The 26,582-nt window shown below is 42.9% G+C and overlaps 3 protein-coding genes across 4 annotated transcripts in view; 2 read left to right on the top strand and 1 right to left on the bottom strand.

The window, feature by feature from the left end:
* abca1b (ATP-binding cassette, sub-family A (ABC1), member 1B) overlaps window positions 1-8,861 on the top strand; it is a 44,269-nt gene extending 35,408 nt beyond the window's left edge. Inside the window, exons 37-48 of the mRNA XM_080007951.1 lie at window positions 1,073-1,217; window positions 1,337-1,460; window positions 1,613-1,742; window positions 2,129-2,246; window positions 2,962-3,024; window positions 3,200-3,306; window positions 4,109-4,250; window positions 4,635-4,769; window positions 5,682-5,785; window positions 6,098-6,190; window positions 6,675-6,918; window positions 7,324-8,861. Of these exons, the coding sequence (XP_079864077.1) occupies window positions 1,073-1,217; window positions 1,337-1,460; window positions 1,613-1,742; window positions 2,129-2,246; window positions 2,962-3,024; window positions 3,200-3,306; window positions 4,109-4,250; window positions 4,635-4,769; window positions 5,682-5,785; window positions 6,098-6,190; window positions 6,675-6,918; window positions 7,324-7,494 (1,576 nt within the window). The 3' untranslated portion in view covers window positions 7,495-8,861. The remainder of the gene's footprint in view (window positions 1-1,072; window positions 1,218-1,336; window positions 1,461-1,612; window positions 1,743-2,128; window positions 2,247-2,961; window positions 3,025-3,199; window positions 3,307-4,108; window positions 4,251-4,634; window positions 4,770-5,681; window positions 5,786-6,097; window positions 6,191-6,674; window positions 6,919-7,323) is intronic.
* Window positions 8,862-9,468: 607 nt separating this feature from the next.
* On the bottom strand, window positions 9,469-17,475 carry nipsnap3a (nipsnap homolog 3A (C. elegans)). 2 transcript variants are annotated; one of them, XM_080008488.1, is made up of 7 exons: window positions 17,305-17,475; window positions 16,159-16,283; window positions 13,237-13,444; window positions 12,336-12,497; window positions 11,250-11,399; window positions 10,281-10,367; window positions 9,469-10,032 (listed from the first exon to the last, which is right to left on the bottom strand). In XM_080008488.1, the coding sequence occupies exons 2-7, from the start codon at window positions 16,228-16,230 to the stop codon at window positions 9,956-9,958; spliced, it is 756 nt and encodes a 251-aa protein (XP_079864614.1). In that variant the 5' UTR covers window positions 16,231-16,283; window positions 17,305-17,475; the 3' UTR covers window positions 9,469-9,955. The 2 variants fall into 2 exon arrangements, with proteins under 2 accessions (XP_079864614.1, XP_079864615.1); XM_080008489.1 differs by lacking the exon at window positions 17,305-17,475 and adding an exon at window positions 16,531-16,586.
* On the top strand, window positions 17,280-25,833 carry noa1 (nitric oxide associated 1; the record flags this gene model as incomplete). Its single annotated transcript, XM_080008130.1, has 8 exons — window positions 17,280-18,555; window positions 20,469-20,633; window positions 21,360-21,470; window positions 21,900-21,994; window positions 22,822-22,953; window positions 23,714-23,830; window positions 24,334-24,451; window positions 25,078-25,833. The coding sequence occupies 8 exons, from the start codon at window positions 17,280-17,282 to the stop codon at window positions 25,320-25,322; spliced, it is 2,259 nt and encodes a 752-aa protein (XP_079864256.1). The 3' UTR covers window positions 25,323-25,833.
* Between the last annotated feature and the right edge of the window lie 749 nt (window positions 25,834-26,582).

The following is a 26,582-nucleotide window of genomic DNA, read 5'->3' as shown; positions in this document are numbered from 1 at the left end:
AGACAAACTACTGTGGCTTTTTTAACTCTCTCTTGCAGTGAGGCACATTCTGTCATACAGGCCTGGGATGATTTTTTTTGGGAGAGTGTTTTCCTGCTTGGAATTGCATACATTGGATTGAGAGCATGAGTAAACCTTCTGAATCCTTTGTCATCCACGACTGAATATGATTGGAAATCAAGTGCAATAATTTTAGCCAGTTTTTCATCAATTAGGTTCTGTCTTGCTGGGGTCACAGACTTCTGCAAAAACTGTCTTATAGAGCTCTGGGTTTTAGGTTTAGGTGGTTGTGGTGGTGTACTGCATGATGCTGTAGACACTGCAGCAGCAGCAACAACAGTTGCAGTAGACACACTGGCAGCTTCATTAATATCCGGTTCAATTGCTTGTCTTTTTTCTTCCAATTGCACTGATGGGTGGACAGTTCTCATGTGCCTGTGCCGGTTGTTTGTGGAGCCGGCCCGATTAGAGATTTTAATCTTGCAGACTCCAAACTCTGCCTTTGTATTATCAATATAATTGAAATGGGTCCAGATTTTACTCCCTTTTCCTGCTGTCACTCATTTTATTAACTTTTACCTTTCCAGCGCGTTAGTGTTCTCTCTCCTTGTGTGGCCCCTTGCTCTCTTTCTCTCTCGTCTCCCTGACTCCCTCCCTCCTGTTCTCCTGTTCGTGTGTCCTGTGTGTGTTTAACTGCCGCCCCTCCCCCCTCTGCTCAGCGCAGACACAGAGATGACCACATATATTGACCAATTACGTGCGGCTTGAAGAGGAAAAAAGAGAAAAAAAATCTCCTGATTGGGAGCTGGCTCCCAATCAGGAGCCAGCTCCCGTCGTTCACTTCTCAAAGAGCCGGCTCTAAGAGCCGTTTCGTTCCCATTGGGGAATGGAACCTGTTACCCATCATAAAGTTACACATTGTTTTTTCCATTCATGTGATTTTGTGAGTATAATAAACATGTTCCAAGTTGTCAAGTCCCCATCACTAGAACACATCATCCTGAAATCTGTCCCTTTACCTACTTTCAACTATTTTAACATTTTTCTTTACTTTTTTGTCCCGTTATTTCAGCTGGTCCATCACTCCGCTCATGTACCCAGCATCGTTCTTCTTCACCATCCCCAGCACGGCCTACGTCGTTCTCACCAGCGTCAACATCCTCATCGGCATCAACGGAAGCATCTCCACCTTTGTCATGGAGCTTTTTGGCAACCATGTGAGTCTCACCCCTCGGCAGGGTCACCCCGATCCCCTGCGTAAGCTTTGTCGATATTTCCATACGTGCGCGTGTGAAGAGTAAAAGGTGCGATGACGTTGCTGCTGATGTGATTCCAGGAGGTTGGCGGCATCAATGACATCCTGAAGAACGTGCTCCTCATCTTCCCTCACTTCTGCCTGGGCAGGGGGCTCATTGATATGGTTAAAAACCAGGCCATGGCCGACGCTCTTGAGAGATTTGGTGAGAAACACATTTCCTCTTGGTCTATGATATAATTTTTTTTTTTATACTTTTGAAAACAATTGTGCAACCAATAAAAAGCCCAGATACTGATCTAGAGTTGGAAGGTGAAAGGTCATTTGAAGACTGTTTTGCTGTGCGTCGGTGTCCAGGTGAGAACCGCTTCCGCTCGCCTCTGGAGTGGGACATGGTGGGGAAGAACCTCTTCGCCATGGCTGTGGAGGGCTTGGTCTTCTTCATCATCACCGTCCTTATCCAATACCGCTTCTGCATCAAGCCCAGGTAGAGATGAACAATGTTATTGAAGTTTCTGTTGCCCTGTTTTTTAATCTCAACTGCTGCTCAGTGTATTTCTTTCTCTTCGCCCATTTAAACGTGTTCTGTACTTGTTGACAAACAGCACAGCTTCAACAGAAAAAAAATTATTTGGCCGACATTGCATACCTGTGAAATGTTCTGGCAGAATTTCAAATGGCTTTTAACCAGCGGGATTGGATAGTTTGTCCCATTACTGTAGAAACGACAAAACCTTTAGGAGGACACTAGTTTGCCAGTTGCTGGGTGACAAGAGAAGCTTTTATTGAGAGACAAAATCTAAACGGGGTGAGATCATTTAAAAAGTGTGCCTGTCAATGTGACCTGACTTCCCCGTTCTCCAGACCCATCAGCAGGCTGTCCAAGCTGACTCCCATCGGGGAGGAAGACGAAGATGTGGCCAGGGAGAGGCAGAGGATCGTCCACGGCCTGGGGCAAGGAGACATCCTGGAGCTACGGCAGCTCACCAAGGTACGGACACCCCCCCCCCACCCCAGAACCCACCTCCATCCCAGAACCCCACCGCCAACCACTGGGCTTGACTCTGTGGCGAGGCTTTCATTGGATTAAGCCCTGGGGCCTGTTAAGGGGAAAAGGGACGCATGGAAAAAAGCAATTATTTGTATTTTTCCAATGAGTAATTATAATTATATGTCTTAAGCAGCTTGTACTTGTACCTTTATTGGACTTTTGCAGTTTTTTATCACCTTTCCACTTTCCGTTTGCCCAGTGGTGTAGTCTAGTTTATTGTAGTGGTTATACTGTGATGATTCCCTCCCAGTGGGGGGTGGGGTGAAGTCTCCCGGTTTCGCACGGGGCTCTTTTTTGTTTAATACAATTAGGAAATGGAGTATATTAAATACATCTATAATAAAAACACACACACGAGCCGCTCGGCCGCAGGGAGATGGCTCCTGAAACGGGCTGTTGGTTGGGAATCTCGGAGCGGAGATGGCTCCCTCTCCTTTACACATTTATGCCACTGCTGCATACGCCCGTTTTACGAATTATCAGTCAATTATCAGTGAAATAAATGTAAAACTTAAAATTATTTATTTTGTTTTATTTTTTTGCTACTACCGCGTTTGTGCCCACCAGAATGAAACGATGAAGTTATTAAGGTTTTTCAGCAGTCAGTGCGATATTGTTTTACAAATAGCTTATAAACCAAACCTTTCTGCTATAGGTTTACAAGAGAAAGCAGAAACCTGCCGTGGACCGTCTGTGTGTTGGAATTCCTCCTGGCGAGGTGAGAGCTGAATTGACTTTACTTTTTAAATTGTACTCAATTATAAATTCAATTCTATTCGATAATACTAATATATTATATTCAATAGAGGGTATTATAAACCCCATAAGTAATAGATATTGTTTTTTATAAAAATGTAAATGCTCGTACTGAAAGTCTCCGTCTGCCTTATCAGTGTTTCGGCTTGCTCGGGGTGAATGGCGCGGGGAAGACCACCACCTTCAAAATGCTGACGGGCGACTCGCTAGTCACCAGCGGAGAGGCCTTCCTAGCTGGGAAGAGGTAAGGTCAAAGGTCAAAGAGGTCAAACTGCAAATGAACCCTCCATGAAATCCTTCTAGATACCTCGGCCCGAAGGGTCCAGCGGAGGTCAGGATCAGATGGAAATGTCCCTTCAGCAGAGACCTCCCTCCGTGTCTTCCAGGACGGCAGGGCCAGGGTGTTTACAGGGCACCGGGTTTTACCATTCCCCCCGTGACCCACTTAAATACTGGCTCGGCTGCAGGACATGGCGCCGCGGTCGCGTTGGATATAAACGGAGGGATTTGACCTCGTTAGTTGGTGGACCATCAAACTTTGAGCAAAATTCTGTAAACCTGAAACTTTGTAACAAACTCCCAGATCAAAACACGTCAGGATCAAAGGTTGAATCAAGCGGCCAGTCAGCTCATATTTAAAATGTTGTTTTCCTGACCCATAAACATTTATGAATGTTGCGTCGTCATTCAAATTTCATCTCGTCAATTAACGCGCCTTGTGAGCAACCAAACCAGACGTTTCTTCTCAGCTCTTTCATTCTTTTACACCGTCGAGATTCTGTATTAGAGAAATATTATTATATTACATTTATTGTATTATTATGATGTATCTGCTGTATAATCATTATTCTGCTGAAAAATATTTTGAGGCTATTGTAAAAGTTACTGTCAATATCCTGAGGTGTCAGTCCAAAGGCTAGTTTTACTGAGTTGTAACTGTGTGTGTGTGTGTGTGTGTGTGTGTGTGTGTGTGTGTGTGTGTGTGTGTGTGTGTGTGTGTGTGTGTGCGTGTGTGCGTGTGCGTGCGTGTGCGTGTGCGCGTTCAGCATCCTGCGGGAGATTGACGAGGTGCACCAGAACATGGGCTACTGTCCACAGTTTGACGCCATCAACGACCTGCTGACGGGTCGAGAACACCTCGAGTTCTACGCCATCCTGCGGGGTGTGCCGGAGAAGGAAGTCTGCGATGTGAGTGTTCTAAATCTGTTTTTTTTTTGTTTTGTAATTTGTGTAAATTGGTCATTATTGTGAACTACACTCTGCTGCTTATAAATGTCAACTACTATTAGCTCTGACCCCCAGAAATTAGGTTTTCGAATGTATGGTGTTGTTTTGGGGAAAAAGGTTATAAAAAAGAAAAGGGATTTACAGCATAGCATAATAGGTATGAATGACAGTAAACACAACAAAAATGGTCATAGAAATCAGAAGAAAAAAGCTTAACATTATCACTATTAGGTCCGGTTATTTTTTATGACAGCCTCTGTGTGTGTGTGTGTGTGTGTGTGTTTGTGTGTGTGTGTGTGTTTGTGTGTGTGTGCGTGTGTGTGTTTTCGGGTTGTGTTTGCCCAGGTGGCTGAGTGGGGGATCCGTAAATTAGGCCTGGTGAAGTACGTGGACAAGTCAGCAGGAAGCTACAGCGGAGGCAACATGAGGAAGCTCTCCACGGCCATGGCTCTGATTGGCGGACCGCCTGTTGTCTTCCTGGTATGGGAACACACACACACCCCCACATATTGTAATTGCAATTGTTAGATTCTACAATTACATGTTTCCATCCGAGTGTAAGGGGAATTTTTCTTTGAGGTTTTGAAATTAATCCAATGCAAAGTCGGTGCGTTTCATCAGTGAACCACCCAAATAAATCAATTGTGCCAATAAATGTGTATTATTACACTATTATAGACATATACTGGGATAGCGGAATAAAAAGGACAGTTCAATTGATGACAAAGTTGTTACCAAAAATGGCCCCTTTTAAACGCACGAGCAGAACACACGTGAGCACACAGCAATGTTTTCCGGGGAATGCTTTCACTGAAAAACTCGGAGGAAGGAATTTTCCACACAAAACTCTCCACCTTAGATTAAAGACACGCTTCCCTGCAATTAACGAACCAGAGTTGCAGAACCGGGCCAAAGATTGCCTCAGAGTCCAGGTGACCTCCGCAGGATTTCAAACTGGTGTTTAATTGTTCTGTCGGTGGCGTCCAGCCAAGCAGCCATTTCGTAAAAACGCCCACAGCTCTCCCAACACCTCCATTTGCCTTTTCCTTTTTTTTCCCCACCGTTTGGCCCTTTTTAAAGAGGCCCAGCGGAGAGACGGGCTGACTCAGATGCTCGGGCTCCTTAAGAGAAGCGGTTTGTGGAAAGAATAGGGGGGGGGGGGGGGGGGGGGTTCAGGGATTGGACAGAGGATGCGATGCAAAAGGAACAGGAAGACAGTCGAGATTTAAACCAGACGAAAAGCCACAGAGTTCAAAAGCAGAAAAAAGGCGCTGGGAGAGGCGGTGAGGCGCTGCGTCAACATGCCCTGCCTTCCTCTGCTGCTGACATTTTCCGTGTGTTTCCTCCTCCACCTTTGGGCTCACTTCAAACTGGCCGCGCTGCTGGTCACAGGACGAGCCCACCACTGGGATGGACCCCAAAGCCCGCCGGGCGCTCTGGAACTGCATCCACAGCGTCATCAAGGAGGGCCGCTCCGTGGTGCTCACCTCGCACAGGTAAACACACACACGACACCCAACACACACACACACACGACACACACGTATCACACTGGAGTAACCGCGGGTAATCTGTTTGGTCTCATCAGAACCAAATTAAACTCTTGACTAAACTCAAAATAAATAAACAATTCTCTAACTCTACTAATGCTTCTTACTCCTGGAGAAGCTGAAGCTGTGACTGTGATTTACAGTTTTATAAACTACTGACAAAATCCACTTATTGTAAGTGGCTTTGCTAAACGGCGTGATGTGAAGTAATGTAATGAACTAACAGCGTGGTTCCTGTCGGCCATTTTGTGTGCTCAGCATGGAGGAATGTGAAGCGCTCTGCACCAGAATGGCCATCATGGTCAACGGAAGGTTCCGCTGCCTGGGGAGCGTCCAGCACCTCAAGAACAGGTAACGCAGACCCCCACCCATCGGTAACTGTAGCGCTAACTCGTGTTCTCCAGTTCTCAACCGTGGCGTTGATAATGCTGTTTACTTTGCGATGTTACGATGCTGTTCATGTTTAATGCTCGGTTGTTCTTAGATCGGCGGTGCATCTTTAAAGAAGCAGCGTGCAAACCCTGCTTCTTATACTTGTTCGATCCGTTGAGAGTATATTCTTTCTGAACAGTACACGTTTTTAGTTTAGCCAATTTATTTGGCTGAATTTAGCAAAAGGAGATTTGCCAAGTAAATGGCAAACCTTTGAACATAGATCAAGCATATTTATGAAGCCCTTAAGTCTGAAACGGGATCAACATCAGCAACGACAGGTGTTTGATTATTCTTTTTTTAGGATATTTACACCAGGACAGGTCTACAGCCTTCTTCCATATTCAGTCTTTGCTTCACTTCTCCCTCCGTCTCTCCTCCTCCTCCTCCTCCTCTTCCAAAGGTTCGGGGACGGCTACACCATCATCCTGCGTGTGGCGGGGCCGGACCCGGACCTGGTTCCGGTGATGAAGTTCATTGAGAGCGAGCTGCCCGGCAGCACGCTCAAGGAGAAGCACCGCAACATGCTGCAGTACCAGCTGTCGTCCTCCCTCACCTCGCTGGCCCACATCTTCTCCATCCTGGCCAAGAACAAGGAGCTGCTGCAGATAGAGGACTACTCCGTCAGCCAGACCACTCTGGACCAGGTGCAGCTTAGAGCCTCTAGGATAACCATGATGTAGAAGTAATGCCAGTATGGTAACAATAACATTACGGAATATAGGTTACACAGATAATCTGTAAAATGATTTATATTTGAGAAGTATTGTATAGGATCGGATATCTTCTTTCTGCAAATATTCCCCATCGGATTTTAAAGTTAAAATGCATAGTTTGTAAGAAGTGATATTTTTTATTGCTATGTGTGATATGATTTGTGCCACTTGTGCTGCTCACCCTAGCATGTCTGTGTGAATTGTAATTCTGTAAGGTGTGACTGAATTGTATTTTTTAAATATGAAATGGGGTCTATTCAGAAAAGAATATCCTGATCTCAGCGACGCTGGCAGGATAAATCTTTCAAATATAAATAAAACCCGTCCGTCTCGCAGGTGTTTGTGAACTTCGCCAAGGACCAGAGTGACGACTACCACTCGAAGGACAGCTCAGTGAGGCGCAAAGAGACTGTGATCGACATCCCCCAGCTCAGCTCTGGCCGAGCGGTGGCGGCGGCGGCGGCGGCCGAGGCTCCGGACGACAAGCTCAGAGAGTCTGTGATGTGAGCGTCCAGAAACTGGCAACCCGGAGCCGGGGGGGGGCTCGACCCCTCGCCCCCCTCCCCGCAAGCGGAGAGTACCGGACCTGCCTCCTTCCAATAGTATTCCAATGCTTTTCTAAAATTCTTCCGTCGCCGGAATTTGCCCCGACGCGGCCCCCAAAACGGAAGCTGAATGCAAGTCAATGCAAACTACGCCCGGCGGAAGTCGCTGGAGGTCGGGAGGCAGCCCCCCAACCCCCCTCTCCCTCGCTGCTCAGAGACACAGGGGGCGAGATAGTGTTAAACTTGAATAACTGCCATAATCTTCAAGTGCTTTGGACCCACGATGCCTCAAGTAGTGTCCGTCGCTGGTGCTGTGATACGTTCTATTTTCTGTAATTCCGGTTGGTGCCTGCCAATAATAGGAACAATTCAGGGTTTGTTTCGCGTTCTGTTGTTTGAAGAATCAAAATCATTTCAATGGCCAAGGGCTGGACTGCAAATCATTGTTTTGATTTAGTTTTGAATGTGTAGCTGTTATTTATATATATGTAGAGGATATCAAAAAATCCTGTTCTGGCCAAGTCCAAAGTGGCATTACTGTCGATGTTTCCTGCAACTCATGACGTGGCGTAGCAGACGCCAGTCTTTTTTTGGGGAGTTTTGACAATACTTTTACCAGTACAAGTACTATAAATGTTTGGATGAAACATTGATTGATTTTGTAGGTTTTATAAGAAAAGATGAAAAAACAGATTTGTTTGGGTGTCAAGTCTACATTTTTACAGTTTTGCGGTGGAATACCTCAACACACCCCACCCAGACGGAGGGCGATAGGTTGAACCACTCAAAGCAGACCACAGTATTTCCACTGCCTCCACCGCTCGCGTGGAAGAGAGAAATTCTCGAATGGGGTTGCGCACCAGTCAACGTTATGTCCTTGGATGCTGTGATTTGAGTCGTTTTGCTGGCAAATTCAGAGTCCGTTCGGGTCTTCTCTCTGAAAGATTCAACATAAGCTACAAGTGACTTCACAATGAAACCAAAGTGCCGTGTATCACTAAACTGACCTTCACTGTCCTCGGCGATAAAGGACCTGGGTCATTTTAGGAGTGTGGGACCAGTTCAGCTAACGTGGGACCTGGAGGACACTTCCACATTCCTAGCACTTTAATGTTGGTGTTAATTGGAATAAGTTTTTTTTTTTTGCACTGAAATTTCCAGATTGTTTGCGATTGTTCTTTATATTTCTTGCTTTCTATCCGATCAAAAAGTGGAGCCAACCAAGAAGGTGTTTATTTAATATCTGTTTACGTTTAGATGTATAGAGAAAGGCTGTGAGGATTACTGTTACTGGCCCTGTACAATACACAATAAAACTGAATAAATCTACCAATTTATTTTTGTTCTCTTTATTTTATTAAAATGTCAAGAAAGGAATCGAAAATATTTTTTCTCTGATAGAAATCTTGAAATGATCTCACCCTAAAAGATAAAATATTGACAGAAAGCATATACTTGATTATAATATAATAGAAAAATGTGTATTATGGAGGAACAAGCCAAAAGGAAAGATGTCTTGAAATTTCCTATTGCTGCTGCTCTGATTAAAAAGTTAAATTAGCTTTTTAGTTCATTGCACATTTTCTGAAAACAGGATAAATTATCTTACACACACACACACACACACACACACACACACACACACACACACACACACACACACACACACACACACACACACACACACACACACACACACACAATACTAGGACCAGTCAATTTATCTCAAAAAGCAAAAAAGAAAACCATGACATGAACTAAACACTTGCGCCCCTGATAAATTAAGCTTGGCTGCAGAGTTGAGATTAGTTTCACCTTCACAATTTATGTCCCCATTCCAAGCGCTGAGCTGCCCACTACAGCCACTTTTGGCCACTGGGTTTTTTCTTTTGACTTAGTTAACTGATCATCACACAAAAAATAGGAAACGTTGATGGACAGATAAAATAACAACTCTATAGGTTCTTTATTTTATTTTTTTACATTTATAAGGGTAATCCACATTTCAATATATTAAATACATTTGAGGAATGGTTAGGGGAACACTTGCAATAAAATATTTAATTTTGTAACTAAATATATTGCCTTTTCACATAGAACAATCTTTGTTCAAAATACATTCATTGTCTACTAATTTTCACGGGTAGATCGAGACAAATCACCTCAAATCGAGTTAAGATTTGGGTTACCATTAGAAATGCACAACCGAGCTGTCCTTTTTCAGTAGCTTCTGATCCAAAACAAACTTTCGTCGGGATTGATAATATCTGTGGTCTGTCAGTACAATGAATATACAGAACTATTAGCATCAAGTAATGTAATGACTTATATTATGATGAATCCGGATAAATAAAAACAACGTCCCTTGACTCCCCAGTTGTTGACCTGACAACGTCTGCTCAGTATTTCCAAACACGGAGGCGTTACTTGAGAGGAGAGAAGCTGCACGGAAACATCAGTTTATTCTTTTGTGACTCCAGGTGAGAGACACTTTGCCTCACTAGAGAGAGAAAGAGAGAGCGAGAGAGAGAGATCATCCTCCAATTCAACAAAATAAGAGCTTAACATTGGCATAAAAACATCTGTGTAATAAAAAAGGTACCATACAACTTGAGGTACGAGTTATTTTGTAAGATTCACAGCTCCTGTCTTGTGATTATTTTATGCTCTATCACATTCTTGCATTATCTTCACATTACGTTAGAGTTATGTATTACGACAAGAGAAGGACTAATAGGATAATCCCACCTGCAGCCACCACTCGGGGGTCCTCGTGGGCTTTGTGTCGGATGGCTGCGCGTTGGTCCGCGCTCTCATACCACCACAGCACGTGGACTGACCGCGCAGTGAGACAGAAACAGCATCAAAAACGTTGGATTGAATTGAATTGATAAGTATAATAACACAGCAATTAATAATAATTGCACAAATAATAGAACAGAAATTGGGTATGTATAGTTGGGTGTGTATTCCCATTGCTGATACGATGTGTGTTTAATTGTGATTGTGTATTGTACGTCGGTGCACTGGTTGTTATGAACAGCCTTTTTTTTCAATTAAATAAAAAATAACATGAAAGCTGAAATGTCCTGCTACCACTGAATGGCGACTGTTTCACCGCTCCAACAGATCCAATTTAAAATTGGGCCCTTTCAAGATGGCTCAGCACATGGTTTAAGTGGATCCCAGTGGTTGCAGACTTAGAAACCAGTCGTCAAAATATAAGTCACCCAAAGCATATTAGATGTATTAAAAGATTCCATCAAACCTTCTGAATATACTATACACACACATCTGGAAGGAAAAAAAAAAATTCAGGTTTTATATAAATTAACTAAACACTTGATTTACCAAATTCTTCTCCCATTTGAACTGTACCAATCCCATTGGACCTTTTAGGGAGAGACAGTCACCCTTGGCATTTAACTTGTAACCCATAAACCTGAGATGCCAACCTCGATGTGACAACATTAGGAACCAAATATCAGTGTATTTCTAAGTACTCCATCTACTCTAATATCTTAAATATACTGTACATCTTAAATGTTTTTTTTTCCCTTCCCTCATTGAAATGATAAGGGAATCCAATAAGGTTCCCTGAGGAATCCCTTCACAAAAAACAGAGAAAAAACGTAAGTGGCCTCTAAGACAAGGAGGATTTAGAAAAAACATTTTACGCTATATGGATATTTATGATGGAATATGAACTCGGTGCACCTGTGTTGAGGGGTCCAAACTCGTTGTGGAAGGCCCCCACCACGTGACCGTATCCTGGGGCGGCGCGGGCGCTGATGGCTGCGTGGAAGGCCTTCCCCCAAACCGCTGGACCGCCTGGGTGCATCTGGAAGGAGTCCAGCTCATACACCCCTAATACAAGCAGGATAAAAACACATTCACTCACTCAGGCCTTCAGTATCTCATCTATTACACAAAGTAAAAAAATATATAAAAATAAATAAATAAATAATAATAATAATAATAATAATAATAATTAATAAAAGATAAAATTGCAATTCATCGTCCAGGCAAATACATTAAAATATTTATTTCAGTCATATATTTGGTTAAGTGAACATACTGGTTGTAAACAGATTAGTCTAAAAACAGCAACAACAAAAAAAACAACCATGGCTTTTCTTTTGGAATGGATGGAAACTTTCTCTGTTGTTTTAACCTTTCACTCCATCTGTAGGCCAGCTGCTTCATGCAACAACCCTTGTTTTGCGATCTTAAAAGCCTTTGCTGAGTTTTTGATTTTCAGAGTGTGCAGGGGGTTACATTCTCCTGTGGCAGCGGCGTTTTGGACTCGGACAGAAATGCTGAGAAAGCATTTCTCTCTCATAGCACCGGGGGTTTCACTTCCTTAAAGGGCCTTTCGCACAGCACTGAGGAGGAATAGAATGGCGTATCCTCAAGAAGCAGTGCCTGTGGTTGTGACATGAGCAACAGTTTTCCCTCTGGTGAAATCAGTGTGCGATTGGGCGAACACTCCTGCTGACTCACACTGACTTGCACCGTTACACGTGCGCCGAGCAAATTGGAAAACTGGAAACTCCTGCCTCCGGATGACACTCATTGTCAACATGTAGGCTTTCCTTCGAAATCCACATTATTACTTTTTTTTTTGTTGAAACAGTGCTGCTGCTGCAACGATGAGACAATTAAAAGGCACAAACACTAAACATTTTAAATCTTAGAATTTTATTTGGGGATATTATTATCTCATTATTTATTACTTCTTCTGAACATGCCTGACATCAGGTATCTGCACACACCTGGTGGCCAAATAGAAGAATTACATACCGCCCTCCTTTGGGGGCCCCTGCATCTGGCTCCATGGGACCAGGTAGGTGACCTCGTTGTCCTGAGAAATCAGCATGGGCATGGCCTTGGAAATATACTCCTGGATCCAATTAGGGTCCTGAGCCAGGGCTGCCCGCACGCCAGCTCGCTGAGAATAATTGTCTGTGTGGTACAAGTAAAGAAAGAAACGTGGGAGTTTTTTGTTTGTTTGTTTGTTATTTCTTATCACGCTCACAGATAGTGATTAACAGAGGCTGACGTGAGCTTGTTCACCAGGAAATTTAGAAAAACAGAAATTATGACTTAAAATGGCAAAGTTAGGGCAAACATCCAAAACGCAACTTGTTTTGATAACCGGCACTCAGAACAGTTTAATTTCGAATCGACTTCCCAAAGATGTGTGATGAGTGGCACAGTGAGAGGTTTGGCCCAGAGATATCGTCAAACGTTTCACAGAAGTACACTAGATAGATAACAGGTCCAGCAAAAGAAGAAGAAAAAAGAAATCACTTGGCTGGCCAAGTTTCATTTGTTTACACCCAGAAAGTGTCTTCTACAGTAGGAGGCCATGGTCTGGCGCCCGGTGACCCATTCCAGTTCTTGAATCAGTGCCTTGGTCTTGGAGTGTGTATTTTATAGTTATCCAAGCAAAACAAGGAGCTTAACTCCCTGAGAGGGAGGGGGAGAGTGAAAGCCTGCTCCTCAGACGATGAGATGGAAGAAAACCGTGCAATATTGACGTTACCATGCCTGACGACCGGGTGACAGGGGGGCTGTGGTGAAAGTACAGGGGCTACCGCTGATTAGTTGTCTACTGGGAGGTAACGAGGAGGTTGCATGTTGGCAAGGAGTCAATGTCAGGTGCAGAGATGGCTTTTCTACCGCCTTGCTCTCCCCTTACCATACTTCCAGACGTGAAAGACCTGGTTCAGGCCGCCATACTCCACGCTCCAGTAGCCAGCGAGCTCAGAGTGCGCCGTGCGGAGGTGGATCTTCTCGTTGGTCAGCTTGAGGAAGGCGGCGTTCTGCTCCGGGCGGATGAAGTAAGTCCGGAACTCATAAAAGCTGCCGTGTTGCTGCTGGGACCCATTTGAGAGCCGCACCCGTTGCTGCCAGAGAAGAAAGAGAAATGTCGCCATCATGTGGCCCGGGTGAAGTACAGCACGTTTATGTGTATCGTAAAAAAAAAATCCATATGATAAAATTAAAAAAAAAAACAAAAAAAAAACCATAAATTAATAATATATGATTTGAAAAATGATGTATTATTATTTTGAAAAAAAATTATATTAGCATTTTTTCCTAAATGTGTCATTTGAAAAATACAAATTCTATATTTAGTAAAAAAAATAATAATAATAATAAAATCCTTCAATTTAGTATTTTTAAGTCCCCATATATCTTGCCAGGTACACCCCCTAGAATAATACTTTTCAGGTAAATCATTATCCCAGCTTTGTCATACGAGCAGGACTTATGGTTAATTTTAAACTGGACCCCTTCCTATGCGAGGTCTCACACCCCGCACGGTGTACAAAGGTAGCTTTCACTGGCCCTTACATTGACATAACAAACAGCTAAATATATTTGCTTTGAGATGTACTCGGAAAGCCACACACAGCTGAATGTGTTTAACTTGTCATGTATTCTGGATATCCAGTGTTTTCACTTGGGTCGGTTGAGGGCTAAGATGAATTAGGACCACAGGTTGATTGATTGAGGTTACGGGGCGAAACTCTGCACGCTGAGTCCACAAACTGTGAGACAAACTTGTTGTAGTTTCTCCAGGTTTCAATAACGTCAGCTGAACTTGGCCACTTTTTCGAATTCTTCAGTCCACCTTAAATGGCCGCAATAACTTTGTTTGGCCTGTAGGTGGCTCTATTGAGTGACAAATCGGTGTCCTGTACTCTAGAAGACGAAAGGCTTCTATGGAGGAATTTCCAAAATTACTAAATCTGTTCAGAAAAATTTAAGAACAAACAATTACTATCCAGGATGCATTTTTCATAGAATATATTTAAAAAATGTTGAAAAGCTACTATATGAAGAAGCCAGAAACACAACATGACAAGATGGACTATAATTAAATGAGAAATGCAAAAAGTGATTGCACTTTCTGCATTATTGTCATGACTTTATTGTATGATTTTTTTTTAAATAAAAATCATGACTTTTATTATGAATATGCCATTTTGATAATTAACCTCTGAACAGGTTATGCAAACAGTGGTTTCATTGTGTCGTTGCAACTTTCACCTAATTGCTATGTTCCTCCCCCCCTTATTTTCAAAACGTCTCGAAGATCTGACACATGTGTATGACAAACAGTTTACCTAAGTATCGGAATCCAGAATTACAGGAGATTTTACTGTTACAATCTGTTTTTATGAATCTCTGAACATGGCATGTCAGACTGTACAGCGTCATTGTGGTAGTGGTAGTTATGTTGTTTGTCATGCCCACCTGTCAGATTTTTGAGACTTTTTGAAAAAAAAGCAGAGAGGAACATAGCAATTAGGGAAAAATTGCATTGATACAATGACACCACATTCTCTCTACTAGGAATAGACCCATTGTGAAATTCTGAGCTAATACCGACACAAATTACGGTTTTCCGAGTTCCCATGAACGCAGCCTCACTTCCGACGCTAATTAAAGTTTTCCGAGTTCCCATAAACGCAGCCTCACTCCCAGCGCTTCACTGAACCAGAGAGTCGTGTCCACGTCTTCCGAGGTAATAAGGGGCAACAAGTCTACTGGTTAATTAGGGGAATGGTAGCTCAGGTGGTAGAGCTGGTCGTCTAGTAATCTCAAGGTTGCGGGTTAGATCCCAGGCTCCTCCTGCTAGCATGCTGTAGTGTCCTTGAGCAAGACACTTAACCCATAATTGCTCCTGATGGCTGCGTCCATCGGTGTTTGAATAATTGTAAGTCGCTTTGGATAAAAGCGTCTGCTAAATGACTAAATGTAATGTAAATGTAAATGTTAATTGATCGCGGATGGCGTTGCTCTCTCGGACGGGAAAAAAAAAAACTTAAAGGAAAAAAGAGAAAAATCTGTCTGTGTGGGAAACACAGCAACATTTATCCAGGGCAAAACTGATGCGACACAACAGATAAACATCGGCCACCGCCACCGGTGAATGTCATCTTGTTTGCCGATAGGCCGATGGCAGTGAACAAAGCAAATATCGGCCGATACCAATGTACGGCAGATAAATCGGTGCATCCCTACTGCATACCGGGGTCAGAGGTTAATAATAAAAATGCCATATTCATAATTAAAGTCGTAATTTAAAAAAATCCTACAGTCATGTCATGACAATAATGCAGAAAGTGCATCACTTTTTGCATTTCTCATTTAAATACGGTCCATCTTGTCATGTTGTGTTCCTGGTTTCTTCATAAAGTAGCTTTTCAACATTTTTTAAATATATTCAATTGGAAAATGCATCCTGGACAGTCATTGTTGGTTTCATTTTTCTGAACAGATTATTCATTTTGGAAATGCCTGAATAGAGGCCTCTAGAATCTAGAGTACAGGACACAGATAAGTCACTAAATAGAGCCACCTATAGGCCAAACAACGTTATTGCGGCCATTTAAGGTGGACTGAAAACGTCGACATGGCCAAGTTCAGTTGACGGTCATGAAACCTGTAGAAACAAGTTTGCCTCACAGTTTGTATAATCAGCGTGCATATGGTGTTAACTTGTTCTTAATATAGATGAACACATTAATATTATATCACACGATCTACCCACAGACTAAAATCCCGAAGTTACGGAATCACAAAACTTTTACGTCAGATCACAACTCACCACCACGGCAGCTGGTTTTGCCAAGAGGTGTCTCGTTGTGTTTGCTGATTTGGAAATCGCGTTCCTGAGCATTCTGTTAATCGTACGGCGGACCAGCCCGATAAAACACAGGGAAGTGGAGAAACCTGGACATCAGACAGAAAAGGAGGGGTGAGCCATCCACATTTATATACGCCGCTTCGGATCGTACGTCAACGTCGCCGCCATATTGGAGCGGGCAAGACTGCTCCGAAAACAAATACAAGTAAACGGGGAACTGCGGTTTTTCTGGATGGAACGTTTACATTTTTCAACCCATTTCAACGAATCGTTTTTATATACGAGGGTTTGTTATCCACGCGGACGAGAAATAAAACCTTTAAAAACGTTTACTTGTATTTGTTTTCTGGGCCAGTCTTGCCCGCTCCAATATGGTGGCAACGTTGACGCGTTGCATCACAAAGGGTCGCCGCCGCCGCCGCGATGTGCCCATTCAAATTGATCGATCGATATTTCTGTTCACTTCAGGCATTCAATAACACCAACTCAAACTCAACGCGCAAACATTCATTCTTAACAAAAATCAGCTTCGATTGCAACCATAAACGTAGGATTATGGTAATCGGATCCCAACAGTACAATGGTAAATTAATTGAACATGAAAATAAATAAATAAATATATATATATATATATATATATATATATATATATATATATATATATAGATAGATAGATAGATAGATAGATAGATAGAGATTTCAAGTCCAAGAGATTATTTGTCACATACATATACATATATGGTGATACATATATGCAGTGAGATGTCATGTCACCCGGTGATTACGTACAATCACTCTATAAGCGATTACGCACAATAAGCTCTAGAAATACTTTAAAACACACATAAGAGGACAGCAAGTCATTTACCCCCCGATTCCTTTCGAAATATGCATTTATAGTGTTTAAAAAAAAAAAACTTTAGTTGCCAAAACGTAAACAAACTACGACTCTACGTCATATCCGATCCGGAAGTAAACCGGCTGCTCCAGGCGCGTCGCACGTGTTTTTATCCCCAAGGTTAAGTTGACGTGTTGTTGTTAGTTTTGTTTGCGGCTCAATAAGGTTCCATTGGTCAGTGAACATGTTCCAGTTAAACTCCTGCTTACGGGCACTCGTATCTTCAAATTCCCCCCGTCGTTTGTGCGCGGCTTGTCTGTCTGGAAGACCGGGCGGGGACGCTCCGGGGCGGGATGCCCAGTTTGTAGCCGTGGCTCGAGCCTCCGTGCCGGGCGGGACAGTGAGCGCGGGCTTCTCTGCGAAAACACGGGCGGCCGTTAGGTTTTACCGCACACGGGGGGCGACGGGTGAAAGCCCGGGAGAGAAGAGGGAACGCGCCTCGCACGGCTACACATCCACGGTGGACCCGGGGAGGGAGGAGGAGTTTGTTTTCCTGGAATATGCGGAGACAGTTGCTGAGGACAGCCCAGAGGAGCCGACCCTCTCGGGGATCGGAACCGGCCTTTCCCCTGCAGGGGATCCTATGGTTGAAGAAACCTCGTTCGCCGAGAAACGGCAAACATCTCTGGCGAGACAGTGGAAGTCACTAAACTCCATCCCCGTGGAGGAGAAGGAGATCAACCCCGACTCTCTCATCCAATTCCACGACGTGGACTTCCCACTCGACGAGAGCATCACCAAGTCCACGAGGAGGCGGAAGAAGAAGGCAGAGGGCCAGCAGAAGATCTACGGGACACCGGACGAGAACCTGCCCGCCTGCAGCGCCTGCTGCTCGGGGTGCGGTGCTGTCCTCCACTGCGCTGCCCCGGAGGTGGCCGGCTACCTGCCCAGCGAGAAGTATGGACTCCTGCTTCAGGAGGACAGGTTGAACAATGCAGTTTGCCAAAGATGTTACCTCCTGGTTCACCACCAGAAGGCCCTGGCTGTCAAGATGTCCAAAGAGGACTACAGGGATGTTGTCAGAGGGATCAAGTCCCACAAAGCTTTGGTTCTTTTGATAGTTGACCTCTTGGAGGTCCCAGACTCCATTGTGCCAGATATATTAGACTTGGTTGGAAATAACAAGCACATTGTCGTTCTTGGCAATAAGATCGACCTGCTACCTGGGGATTCGCCCAACTACTTGCACCGAATCAAACGGCAGCTTTCTCAGTATTGTACCAGCGCAGGTATTGGTGATAATGTGAAGGACGTGCACCTGATAAGTGCCAAAACTGGATATGGCATCGAAAGCCTCATCTCCAGCCTCCAGAAGTCTTGGAAGTACAAGGGGGATGTGTATCTAGTGGGCACAGCCAACGCAGGGAAATCCACTCTCTTCAACACGCTTCTAGATTCCGACTACTGCAAATCCAAGGCTACGGATGTCATCCATAAGGCCACCATATCTCCATGGCCTGGTGAGAGAATGGAGAGTTGCTGCTGAGTTTCTCTTAGCCTTAACAAATCATCCACTTCCTCTTCATGGGGACAAATATCTTGTCAAACCCCTATTGTCTAATGTGAAGTAATGTTTTTTTTTTTGTTTTTGTTTTTTTTAATCACTATCACCTTTGAGTCTAGTAAGAAATGTGATACAACATTCTGTCAAAATTCAAAAAGCCCAAACAAGCCTCTCCCACGTTAAAGAAAAACATCTTAGTTCCTTCTCTTCCTGTCAAAAATATGCCCACACACGTTTGAAAGGTTTTTCATTCATTTTTCATCCATTCAGTGTTCTTCAAATACTTATTAATTCAACAGCGTACCACAGCCTCTGGAATCCAAGAAAACATAATAAAGAAACTAAAAGAAGTTAATAAAATCTAATGTCTGTAATGACGCATAACAAATGAACTCATCCTAACCTGAGTCATATTGTTAACACATATGATTAAATGCAGTGGTGATTTAAATGAAAATGCGATATGGCGAGGTTGTAATTAATGAGTAATGCTGACTATGAATACTGAATAAGAATTGATGCTCATAAATGCCACCAAATAGAGCAGTGATATGAGCATTTAGATTAACTGCACCCTGATGCAAAACTAATAGGACTACATTGGACGTCTTGGGTTATTTCTAGAGCATCATAATACAAGACAGTATCGTAATACATGACACTTCCTCATTCAACTAATCATTCAAATTAAAGTAGGGCTTTAACTGCAGTGTATCTATAATCGAGCTGACCATTTTTATGAGGAAAAAAAAAAAGTGATACGATTTTAGTGCTCAACAGGGACAACAGAGACAAATCTGCTACCAGAAACACACCAAGCTACACATCAAAATGACAATTATGAAAGCAAACAGCAAGACACATTGAACAGTGAACAGCACGCAGCAGCTCCAAGAAACATGAATCGGCGGGCGTTTTGTACCAGTTTACGAAGCATTCATCAGCAAAGGTTTCCACATATTGCTCCAAGCTTATTTTTGTGTTTGATGTTCTGTCTGTCTATCGTGTCCTTGATACAGCGGTAGACTGCACAATAAATTAATATGTAATCCTCCAGAGAGATCCTTAAGTCACCATTTATCCCTCCCCAGGCATGGTGATAGAACCGGTGTCAACAAGGCTCCACAGTGCTTCATCCATAGTAGTTACAGTAATCATGCGGAGGGGGTGAAAACACTCAGTCCAGCCCAGAAAGGGCTTCTTGTTCCATTGACTTTGGGGACTCTGAATAAGAGAAAGAGGAACTGTTAACTGTTGTAGGGCCTCTTGACGGAGAACAGCGCCTTTGTGACGCTGACCAGTGCTGCGGTGTTTGAGCAGTAGTTTCACAACGTGGGGGAAGGGACCCCCAAGAAGGTCGCAAGAGGTTTGATAGAATCTGAGCATTGGAATATAGATCCGGTGGTCAATGCCTTTTTTTCCACCCGGGTGATGAGAATACCGAAATACGGCCTCCACTATTCTGTCATTGTGGAGGTTTTTTTATTTCATTGTTAGAATAGTTAGGCAAACTGGGGAAACATAATTTAGATAAGTTACAGACTACATTCAACACCTAACTTCTAATCAAAATTGTTTTTTCGGTTAAAATTTTTCCCATAGTGGCAAAGATAACACTAAATGCACTATTACAACTACTCAATGTGAAGACATTACAGATCTGTTCCTTGTTGTGAACCATTATATTGTGATGGCCGTGAAGGGCCGTAATTCCGTAATTCCTCGCTGATGAAAGCTTTTTCTTTGATGGTGACATAATCTTTCAAACGGTTTTGTTTTTGCGGCCTAGACTCCCAACACGGCGTGCCCTGTCTCTTCTAACTGTTTTCTCCAAACCTCCCTATGCCCGTGTTTCCCCGTGTTTTGAAGGAACCACCCTGAACCTGCTGAAGTTCCCCATCATCAACCCGACTCCTTACCGCATGTTCCGGCGACAGGAGCGGCTGGACAGAGAGTCCAGGGAGGCAGAGGGCGACCTCTCACCCGAGGAGCTGACGCTGCTGCAGCAGTTCAGCAAGAAGGGCTACCTAGTCGGTAAGAGCCAAGACCGACACCGGGGGGGGGGCAACATTATGAAGTCCATCAACAGCTGGTATACTAAAACATGGGTCATTGAACAAAAATAAAATGACTTTCTTAAGTCCCCAAATAAGCCTTTTAAATATATCAGAAATCTCAATATGATCAGTTTGTTTTTACACATATCTCCCTCCCATTCTACACGCCATTGTGGTGCGGACTATTTGCTATATTATTAAAGGAACAAGACCCGTCCGGCTACAAGTCCCAAAAACACGATTGGTTCTGCTGATGCTCTTTGAGGAAATGAAGATGCTGCTGTCTTTTACATATTTTGCATTATGATCCAAGATATAAATGTACACATTAGTGATGCCACTTTTCTCACTTCCAATGTGGATGTGGACGTGGACCTGAGGCTTATAATTAGTGATACCACTTTTCTCACTTCCAATGTGGACGTGAGGCTTATAATTGATGTTGAAATGATTGGTAATTTTTTCTCCATTAGACATCTAATATGCTGTTGTGTAAAAAAATAAATAAAAAAAGCAGAAAACAAGTGTCATGTTTAATAGTGCTCTTGGTATTGGATATTTGTATTGTTGCTATTCACGAATACCCATACCATGTTTAGCAAATATCCACTACCAGTTTTATTAGACCGATATCCAATACATCAAATTTAGCCCAAAAATAATAAATATAATTAAGGTGGTTAATACCTGCGTCATGGTTTAGGTCGCATCGGGAGGACTTTCCGGGTTGAGTCATCCAAAAGGGTGGAGATCGAGTTTGACCCAGACAGCCTGGCCTACGGAGAATATGACGCCCAGGAGGAGATGAGAGCAGGTACAACCAAGACTCTACAACACACAAACTCACAAAATCACAGTGAACTTCTACAGGTGGGGACGTGGCCATTTCTGGAGAAGCAATTTGAATTGTGAAGTGCCTGTTTTGTGTTTAACTAAATGCATGAAATAGTTCCCTATCTTTTTCAAATTAGTGAGATGTTCGCGGTTGTTTACGTTAGGGTGGAAAGATTCATTGCACAATTGCAGTTGACCAACGAAAAATGTATTCAAATTAGATTTTAGTAATCCACTTATTGGTTAAGCAATGTATCATGTTAAATAATTGTAATATTTGCTATTTTTTTCAACTCATTAATGCCTACAATCGGAAGGAGTCCCCCTGGATATACGAAGGTCGGCGACAGAGGTTCACCTGCTTTATTTAAATTCTGTATCGGCCTTTCCTCGTGTGATTGATTCCCAGATTCCGCCCCGCCATCTAAGGTTGAGTTCACCCACAACGAGCTGAAAGACGCCCACTGGCTCTACGACACTCCGGGCATCATGAAGGACCATGATGTGAGAAACCTATTGTTCAATTTATTAGGTTCCATACATTACACATGACCTGATTTCATTCCTAAGTAGAAAATCATCGGTTTGCCTTCATTTTCATAGCGTTTTGTTGCATTAATTCTCTCACAATTCATATTTTTGTTTGTATTTTATTTATTTTTTATTTTTTTGTATTTTCTTCTGAGAAATTATTCAGCATAATAAATGTTTACACTGACATAGTATTCTTTTTAACACAGTTAATATGGCTTTGTGATTCAAAAAAAGGCACCTTCAGGACCAAGCCAGGGTTTATTTTAGGGGATGTGTCATTACAGAGCTATTAATGTCTTGTACGGTTAGCAGAATAGACTGTTTGTTTGGGCCACAGGCAAAGCAGATCCAACGGATCTTTGTTTACACAGAATCCACCCTTGTCTAAATATTTTGAAGTTGAAAGCTTCTGGGTTTGTGTAGGCTTTCTTGCTGCAACAAGGTCTGGACAATTTGGCTTGACAACGGGTGCAGAGTTTGTTTGGTGTCTGTCGACATATCAGACAAATTTGCATCATCAGATTCTAGTTCCAGAGTTAGGCGAGTTAAAAAGAGAGAGACCCTCCCATCCATTATTTCATCATCATGAAACTTGAGAAAAACGAAATATTATGATATAAGTTAAAAACTTAACACCCAAAAATATGCATCCATTCTGCTGTGTGAATTGAAATTACAGCTGTTACCAACAACAGCAAATCCGCAACGAAACATTTGCGGCTTTGATGATCCTCTTAATTTTCTGCAGCGCTCCCTCTCTCTCCCTTTGCCCCGCTCTTACGTTCCGTTTTTATCAGGTTCTCAGTCTGTTGAACGACAAAGAGGTGAAGCTGGTGGTGCCCCGCCAGGCCATCGTACCGAGGACGTTCGTCTTGAAGCCGGGCACGGTGCTCTTCCTGGGGGGCCTGGGGAGGATCGACTACCTCCAGGTAGGTACCTCCTCCTCTGTCTGAGGAGATCCAGTCCTCATTCCTCCATTCCTTCCTCATGCCAAGGACCCCCAAAAAGCTGCTATCCCGTTCCTGTGGCCCCCATCATGATGTTTCCATTCAATTTAAAGACAGACTCTCATCAGCTTACTTAACTACCACTGGCTAAATGATCCCAATCCTAAATCCAAAGTTTTGGGCATTGATGATGATGACAAAGGCAGGCAGCCATTGTCAAATGAGATTCTTATTAAAACAGGATTCTATCTACATGGCAATATTTTAACGGGTGAACACGCATTTTTGTTTTGTTTCTTAAAAAATATATTTTCCTGTTTTGTTTTGACTCTTAATATCTCCCCTATCTCGCCCGTTCCTGCTGGTTTGAAATGACTGTGTTTAAACAACATTTCAGGAGGTGTCATAGTGGCAGCATTATTTTCAGGTATTTTTTATTGAACAGAACAAATCCAATTAAACTGCAAAATAAATAGGTGACTGTATAGCCTACAGGCAAAACAGCAAAGCAAGAGTAATTATGGTTCTTCAAAGTGGATTGTTCCCCTTTCTGGTTATTTGCATTGCTTAGTTATGCAAAGGATTGTTTGTCCAAGTCAAATCATTAATGAACACATGGGTCTTATCTTCCTAACCTGTTGCCTACCACACATCATTGTTTCAGAGTCGCGATTCTTAAAAAATCTTCACATTCCCAGCCGGCCCTAAACTTGGTGGTTGTGCTGGTTTATTTTCTCCTTAGGGTCAGAAGTCCTGTTGGCTTTCTGTCATCGCTTCAAACCAGCTTCCTGTTCACATCACCAGTCTGGACAAGGCGGAGGACGTTTACCATAAACACGCTGGACACGCCCTGCTCGGGGTATGTTAAGTTAATTTATTAATTTAAATACATATATTTATTATCATATATTATTATTATTATTATTATTATTATTATTATTATTATTATTATTATTATTATTATTATATAGTATCTTTAAGTATTTTTGTGATTATGAAGGGCACCGTAATTTAAGTGTTTTTACATCTCTCCATCAGTCTGCCTGTCTGTCTTTTTTTCTGTCTTGTCCATTCATTGTTTTTGCTTCCTCAAACCACAAAAATATACTTGTCTGGGCATTTGAAGGAGCCGTCTCAACAGATACAAGACACTGCAATATTGCTGCCGAGACATCTGACTTTCAAAGCAGGCTCTCGATACGGAGCACGAAACTAGCATTTCTGATTTTGTCAAAATTCCTGTTGTTTACTAATGATGTATTTAACCTGGAACGGCAGATCTTAATGGTACAACCTTTAACTCATGAGCTCTCATTTAAAATTAAGTGGTTTTTTTTTGTTTTTGTTGTTTTGCCGGTTTAGGTTCCAATTGGTGGAGAGGAACGTATGAAGGAGTTCCCGCCTCTAGTGTTCCGGGAGTACAGACTGAAGGGTCAGGGTTACCTCCAAGCTACCGCCGACATCAAGTTCTCCTCTACAGGTAGATCTATTGAACGTGCCACCTCTTTATTCCCAAATCGGAATCAGTCCCCGTTGTTTACCACTATACATCCCCGTGTAAAAACTGGTCCAAACTGCACGCTGGTGACTGTCTACTGTCCGTCTTCAAAATAAGCTCTAACCCAGACAAACAAACTTGTGACCGGAGGGTTGAAAAGTTCAGTCCACATGCTGCTGCTATTATGCATTCCTCTGGCTAGTGGTGGAAGACGCTGGCTGCGCTGGGCTGAGCCCTGTGCTTTACGGGCGGAAGTTAGTGAAGCGGGTAGAGTTATCCATCTGACAGTCAAAGGTTTAATACCCCGACCCCTCCTGGATTAAAGACACCTCTAACAGGTGAGAACGAGCCTTGCAGAGCAGCCCCGGGTGAGATTCATTCATCGCGAATCGCTTTGAATGGTCATGGTTCGGAAGCGGTTGCATTCCATTTAGAGGAAGATCCCTTTCGGGAAATTTGTCCTCAGAATTTGAACCGTCCAAACTACTTGGCTGCAGTGGGCAGCCACAGTGCTGCCCGCGGCAAACCAACTCCAGATGTAGAGCCAGCGTCTCGGTCAAGGGCACGATTTACAGATCAGATCAAACCTTATTTTTGTCTGTCCTCAGGCTGGGTGGCGGTGACAGGGGTGGAAGGAGACGACCTGCTCTTGCGAGCTCATGGCCCAGAGGGTGGTGGTATCAGCCTGAGGAGCCCCCCGCTGCTCCCCCACATTGTCTCTCTGAAGGGGGAACGTGTCAAGAAGTCATCGGCCTACAAGCCAAAAAGGCCCCCCGCGCTTTTGGACGTCGGCCTGTCAGCAAAGGCAGCGGAGAGGCACCAGGCGAAAGCGAAAAATAAGAAAATAACTTAACACATATGGCTCGAACTCATGTCAAAAACGCTGCATGGCCATTTGGGGAAGCTTGGTATAGCCGTTAGTTGATGGAGGTGCTTGACACAAATGCTTGGTTCTACAGGGACAAGGTTCAGCAGGATGGCAATGCAGATCTCTGCTCATCAACTAGATATCAGTGGAACGTGACACAAAAAAATCAGCAGATCCTGCTCAATTTTGGTTCATCTGCATCTGAAACTATTTTATAGTTATGGAAACATTTATGGAATATTTTATTCATGGTGTCCAAATACACCCTTAAGAAAATGCCGTGGAGATGACCATTTGCCAACAAACCATAATTTGCAGGTCTATCGATTGTGTATTGTCTGGTTGAAAGGAAAGATTTTTTTTGTTTCTGTTTTCTGTATGTTTGTTTTCCTTAGATCCAGAGGATGGCTAAGAATATAAAAAAATGTGCATTTGTAGCTGATCATTTTGAGTTTCATGCATTTCATAATTAATGTAATAAAATGATTATCCAGTAGGCAAATAGGTTCACCGTTTGTAATAAGCCGACTGAATATGCAGGTTGGTCCACTGGAGTTCGTTGACTTAATGGGTTTGGTGCCCAAGCTATTATCCCTGCAAAGCTGGTGCAGGCATGCACTCACCGATGGAAAACAGTCTCCAAATAGCCTAACCTGGACATACAGACAGGAGTCAAGACTGAATCTGAACAGAGACAGCAACACTGCAACAATCTTTTTAAAACTTTATTTATAAATGTACAGAATAGAAGAAAAGTATGATACAGGTGTTTACAGTTTCAAGACAAAAAGTGAATCTAATTTTGTATAAATTACCTTCGGGGGGGGGGCTGGGTAGATATACTCCACTATGTTAGAGGTGTGTCCATTGTGATTAATTAAAAGTTACGGTTCAACGTTACTTAATTTTTTAAAGAGAATCCATTACGAATTAATGCTATTTGTGATTACGTTGACAGCTTTTCAACAGAGTTTCTATTTTAAAAAATGGTTACAGTGAATGTTTTAAGTATAATCACACTGAACATCAGCAATTCTACGCTTCACCTGCACGGTAAGAGAGATGGTTTCTTTGGAGGATTTAATTACAAATAGGCCTATAATAAGTGTAAAAATGTGTCTTCTGGCACACCTCATTACCTCATTTTATTGCTGATATTCAAGTGTAAGTAGCCCGACACACTAATTTAAAACTATTTACACAAGACCTTAAATCACAAAAACCGGAGCAGTACAATGTGTATTT

The sequence above is a fragment of the Zeus faber genome (assembly GCF_960531495.2).
Source record: "Zeus faber genome assembly, chromosome: 10".
Taxonomy (NCBI): Eukaryota; Metazoa; Chordata; class Actinopteri; order Zeiformes; family Zeidae; genus Zeus; species Zeus faber.
Note: the sequence above shows the minus strand (reverse complement) of the source record. Positions and strands in the feature narration are given on the sequence as shown.